At 37.9% G+C, this 6,451-nt stretch overlaps 1 protein-coding gene across 1 annotated transcript; it reads left to right on the forward strand.

Moving 5' to 3' along the window:
- Positions 1 to 214: 214 nt before the first annotated feature.
- Positions 215 to 4,658, forward strand: LOC147123280 (pancreas/duodenum homeobox protein 1-like). Its single transcript, XM_085969991.1, has 2 exons — positions 215 to 1,308; positions 4,119 to 4,658. The coding sequence occupies exons 1-2, from the start codon at positions 969 to 971 to the stop codon at positions 4,496 to 4,498; spliced, it is 720 nt and encodes a 239-aa protein (XP_085826117.1). The 5' UTR covers positions 215 to 968; the 3' UTR covers positions 4,499 to 4,658.
- The last annotated feature ends 1,793 nt before the right edge of the window (positions 4,659 to 6,451 follow it).

Raw genomic sequence — 6,451 nt, forward strand, 5'->3', positions numbered from 1 at the left:
ATTTGAAAGCTTCTTCATATTTATTTTACCGAAGAAATGTGAGTCCTCAATTGTAACACTTAAGTTTGAAACCTATGTGAAACATGTACCGTAATTTTTCTGTTCTGAAAACAAGAAACGACTAAGGATGCGCCGGGTGAGCTCAGGCAAGAACGTACAAAAAACAAATTTAATCCGACCTGATATGATGCCAAGTTTGTGGAAAGGTTCGAAAAAGCAATTTATCATTCCAACTAAATGTGGACTTGTGGACTGAATATTGAGTGATTTACGACCAGGTCTGCTCAGGATAAAGGTTATGCACATGCGTTTTGCTAACATTCCTGATAGTCTTATTTTGGTTGTAAAGATTATGTCTGCAGTAACGTGCATATATTAGAAAACTAATTTTGATTTTTGTGGTAGATGTACGAATGTGTGTGTGTGGATAAGTACGTTGTATTTCTTATGGAAAATCTTTAGTAGCTGATTTCAGCGCATATTTCGACATATTTGATATATACATGGACACGTCCACAAACTTCTATATGATCAGTCATTTTACCAAAATATATTTACATTTACATTGCTTCTTACTTGATTTTAGTAATAAAATAATCAATAAGTTAGTCTATAGTTCATAGAAATAGTGTAATTACTTTTCCAAACCCTTCACTTTTGCACTTCAGCCTGTGATCACTTGGTTTATTTTCCTATAATCGAGGTGCTAGGCTATACTTGAATTCTTTAAGACGACATTTCTCACACTGCATACTGTAGCAATCCTTTATAATGGCTCACAGTATGATACCTTAGAAGAAACTTTTAAAGTAAAACGCGTGTTTGCGCCACATCTACCAATCAGCGACTCAAAAGTAATCACATGACAAAGCAACAGGTAAAGCGTCTCAGATCAGGTGTTGCTGTTCATTCGCTGTGAGGCTGGGGATTGCAAGGTTTGTGGAAACTTTGCCAGAAGATCTCCGTAAATGTTAGATACCATTTCAGTTATGGATGGCGACGTGGACTATTTTCAGAGTGCTTGTCAATACCAGAGCCCAGAATACGCTCAGAATCCACCTGCCTGTGTCTACGATAGGACTCCGCAGCCCTCTCTCCTTAGATCGTGCTTCGCTGATTGGAACGAGCAGAATGTGTCGGATTTCACTCGCTACGAGGGTCCTACAGATCCGAACTCTGGCCACCTTCCCCAGCCTAACTACTTCAACATGGGGTATGGGGATAACCTACGGCCTGAGGGGCGCTACCCGTTCTCTTGGATGAAGAACACAAAATCACATCCTGATACTTGGAGAAACCATTGGGCAGGTACCGGTTACAAGATAATTAAGTTTAGCGATTGCTTGAGTCTAATGATACCTTGGAAGTGGAATGAACATACTGCTAATAGTCCGTAGCCAGCATATTGCCCACATATTTTCATATATAATACGATATTTACTAAGTAACAGCATTCATACCTACATAAACACACATCGGGTGTGTGCGATGTGTGTTTGTGTGTGGACATGGATCCCTGATACATAGGTACAAGTACACGTATATACACATATAAATATATGCACGTAAATACTTCCATATACATTTCACGAAAACCAATTCAAAAGTTATGACAATTACAAATTAAGCAAAGAAACGCTTTCTTTTATTTACTCTTATTATTAATACTAAAATTAATCCTCGATACAAATAATTGGACATCACACCACATGCACCACATCACATGCATAGGCCACTCGATTTACTCCAACCAAGCAAATCCGCTGTGTATATGTCAGGTATGTGATTTTCTTACCCTGTTGAGTTTGATGGTTGTTGTGCAGGTGGGACTAAGGCTCAGGGGATACGACAGGTGGAAAATAATCAATCGGGATTGACTAATTCAGGAGTAATGTCACAGTTCTACTTTCTTTGAATGTTTTGCCTGCTGTTGTTCACCTCTCCCCCGATTCGAGTGGATAGAATTCACAATATTGTGAATTATACACGGTCTGCGGAAGGGCGGCGGGATAGGCCCGAAGGCCACTTCTCTTCCATAATTTCTTATAGTTATTTTTGCTGATTATTTTAGCACCAAATGTGCTAATTGGTGCGTTTCTAACACGTATTTCTACGGGTGTACAGTTCTCCGGGGCAGCTGCAGAAATGCTCGTTATATATAAATTGTAAGAATAAAACCGATTTGCCACGTCTGCTGAGCATTTCTGTCTCTAAAAAAGTTCTGCTGCCGCACATTTTTGAAAGGTTCCGAGTTATATTTGATAATACTGCGGTTTATGCCATTTTAAGGGGTTCGGTTCCGGCCAGACGCTAATATTTAGTGAATAATGAAGCACGAACGATGACATATCAGAAAATAAGGATGAGAAAAGGCCTTAGACCGGTTGTGGAAGTGTGGAATGTAGGTGTACGGGTTGCAAAGTAATTCATAGAAAGTTAACGCAGTAGGTTTGTGTATCAATAGAAAAATTGAGTACTTTTGGTTAAAACTAGCAATATTATATAGGTATACATCCACATTTAACAGGCACGCATTCGGTTGGAAAAGACTGTATCTGTGTTTGTCCATATACATTTTCCTGACTCAAAGACGATTGGAAAAAGGTTTGTGGTAACATCCTTTTACTAGATTTAATTTATGATATACCGTATCCATAGTGAATATTGTAACATTATTTCTACAAATTAACTTTCAAACTTAAATCTTACCTCATGTGTTTTGTTTTTATAAATGAGGGAATCAAGGAATTCTATTATAGAGAATATTCAGATTCCTCAAAAAATTGAGCTATTTAAGTTTGGGAATGAATTGTCACCAGTTCTATTATACTATTACTCGTAGTGTCTGATTGAGTATTTTGTAATATACACGAGGGCAACTAGTCAGCTATGTTCCACAAAGTAAGGCCAGTATCAAATGTAAGAAATACAGATGGGAAAAATAATATCCCTTAATCTGTGTTCGGATAACCCCAGTAGCTTTCAACACTGTCACAGACAAAAGTTCGCACAGACATTGATTTTGTGAAAATGTGTAATCTTAATTATAAGGCGCCAACAAATACATTTATGGAATGCAAGATTCACACGTCCTAAAATATTTATCTTGATAACTCGCATTGAGAGGAAATGATTTTACTCGATATCTGACCGAGGAGAGAGTGTGACTATTTCTAATGAAAGAAGCTTTTCAATGCAAAAAACGTGGTCGTTAATATTTAAGTACAGAGAGGTTAATGGTACATAAAACATTTAGTTAAATCTTCGATCTGTTTTAGACTCAGTTAAAATACTGTATAACTTTCAGAATTTTATTATGCACCTGAAGAATTTTTAAAGCAAGTATTTATGCTGAAGGGTACCGGGACATGCACACTCCAGCCACCGGGAGATTGTTACCTTTTGTCTCTGTAAATACGATTGTTAATTGTAATTCTGCTATTAGGTTTACTGTTATAAACTGTTAGCTGTGGTATTTCGCGCGCGTTTAATAACACAGATAACACCTGCTGCACAAGGAGTCAGGAAAAGGCGCACTTGCTTTAAGGAGTTCATGGTACCTCAAAGTTTCAGAGAATTTCAAAACCATTTGTGCGCAAAAGTCCCTCAGAAACCGATACAATCTTCGCTAGAAATTGACCGCAACAGAAAGGGAGAGATCTTGCTCAGCAGTTTTATTTTAGGCCTTCGGAAAACACCACCATTGCGTATAGGAAAGGTCCGGGGAGAGGACTAAACCATCTCGGGTACTTAGTATATTTACTTTAAAAAAAACAGAAGTATTTGTCATATTTCACGTCTGTTTTTAGCCTGTCGTTTTCTAATGATTTGGAATTTATTTCCAACTGAACTCGGACCAGATTCCCACACTGCTGTCCAGAAACACATTGCTTAAATGTTACTATAACATTCAAGAACATTTTAAGGAGGGGCGATCGATATAAAATGAATTAAATCTTTCAAAAGTGCAGTTTGTTCAGATTTCACATTTCTAAAAGGCCCTCAGATCATGGCCTAGGGGACTGAAACCTCAAATTCCTCTATCAGTTCGTGTCATTAGATTGTGTGTTATTTCTGAATAATAACAAGTAAAGATCACCGAACTGGTTTTCTTGCAGGAAACAACTTTCCGATGGACGCCGATGAAAATAAAAGGACCCGGACGGCCTATACCAGAGGTCAGCTGCTGGAGCTGGAGAAGGAGTTTCATTTTAACAAGTATATCTCCAGACCCCGGCGCATTGAACTAGCAGCAATGCTGAACCTCACGGAAAGACACATCAAAATCTGGTTCCAAAACAGAAGGATGAAATGGAAGAAGGAAGAAGCCAAAAGACAAACCAAGACTAATTCAAGCAAACCAAAAGCGGCGCTGCGCGAAAAGTGTCCGGGAGAAGAGTTGGCAGGGAGTCACTCAGGGGCTTTCTTCAAAAAGACAGACGTTGATTTTTCTGTGACTGGAATCAACACCGATATTGGACATCTATTAATCTCGTAGAATGAAAGCTTACATGTTCCCTTAGAAATATGTCGATTATTGATATTCCACGCTGGTAAATGTTATAGCACGTTTTACAATCTATGGAACAAGATCACACACATTTCCATTTTAAATATTTAATATATTGTAAAAAAATAAACGCAAAATATTTGATTGACTACAGTATGCGGTTTATTTAATATCTGGCAGTAGAGAATACTTCTGCCTATTCAATCATTGGCACTGCCAGTTATACGGAGAATCTTTTAACCCAGGCATCAGAAGCAATATTAGTAGATGTATACAATCAGGAATAAATTGTTGATAATTCCTGGATCTTTAATTTTCTTTTCTTTGAGTTAACATAACTCAAAGAAAAGAAAATTAAAGATCCAGGAATTATTAACAATTTATTCCTGATTGTATACATCTACTAAACCTATAAGAGAGCCCAGATGGAATACTCACATTGCTTTTGCAAAATGAAATACAAGGGCGACCAGAATTGGGTTACAGTACGAACTCTCTCCCATGGACCCTCCAAATTCAACAATTGGTCGTTGAAATGAAACGTCCCTGCACTCAGCAGACAACAGCCGAGTAGGGATCACTTAGCAACAAAAATAATGGGAAAAAATGTTTGTCTAATTGTCTTGACTGGAGTCTATAATATAATGACATGCTGGGGAATGGTCGGATGCAGAGAAAGAGCAGTACGCGCGGGCCTCTAGTAAAACTATTGACGAAATGTTCATAATCACAGGCCAGGCGTTCGCTGTACCACACGATTTTATTCACAGTCGCATTCCTTATAAATTATATATATTTTTACTATTGATAGTAATAGTAACAAAGATACTACAATTCATGACGCATTTCATTTGAAACAGCGGAGAGCACAAAATGCAACACGCTCACACGATCAATCGACGCAATGTACAATTATCTATTGAATACAAGGGGTGGTCTGCCTTTTAAGAACGGGGAACGACCCGGGAGAGAACTGATCCCACGTTGCAGACCAAGTTTCGGAGGTTTACAATGTGAAGATACCCATCAGTATTGACGGAATGGGAATCGGATCAGATTCAATTTCCCTATGACGTGGCGCCGCTAAAGGCCGTATTCCCTTTCAATCTATTAAACGATAAAAAAATAGGAATTTAACCAAGTCATGTCTAGATTCCAGTACATAAACAATTCACAAAACATACTTTATGTAAAGAAGTAATTACATTTGTAAAACAATTACACCTTTGAGCCTCATTGCATTATTGGTACCAATTCATATTTCGTGAGTTTTGCATATCAATTCATTGAAAATGTCAAAGCAATACAATGCGACATAAGGACAAAGGATAAACAGTATCAATAGTAATCATTGATCTCGACATTCCACATTGTGTAATGCAAAGAACATCTTAACATCTGTACTAATAGAATATGTACGATGAATAATCATAGTTAAACAGGCTTTATGTTAATCGCGTGAGTAATATCAATGATGGATACTGATGGTTTGAGTACTTGATGTTGGTGCACGACGCAAGTTACTGCCACTAACGTGAAATGGGGATAAACAAAATCTGGAAGTTTCTTTAAAATACCCACAACATTTCTTCACTTTTGAATGGACGCTTAAGCACTGTTACTGAGAGTGGGAGAGGCTGGGGAGACATTGGTCAGGTCAACAAGCGGATCAGAGAACTACACACAGTGACTGGAAGAGCATGATGGCTTATTTCCATTGAGAGTTTATACAATAATCACTGCCTATGGACTGCAACATTTTCGTTAGTGTAAAGGTGACTAAATATCTGGTGCACAGGGCTGGGACTTGGAAGCGTCCAGTTTCACTACTGAAGGAACTCAGTGAAAGGGACAAATTGGTGGCTGTCCTAATCCAGCAATAAATAAGTCTAATTTTCTGATCTGATTTATTTCGTATCACGTAAATAATTTCACGCTAAT

This window comes from Somniosus microcephalus, chromosome 2, assembly GCF_052327205.1.
Source record: "Somniosus microcephalus isolate GS21.2 chromosome 2, FLI_Smic_1.0, whole genome shotgun sequence".
In the NCBI taxonomy this organism is placed as follows: Eukaryota; Metazoa; Chordata; class Chondrichthyes; order Squaliformes; family Somniosidae; genus Somniosus; species Somniosus microcephalus.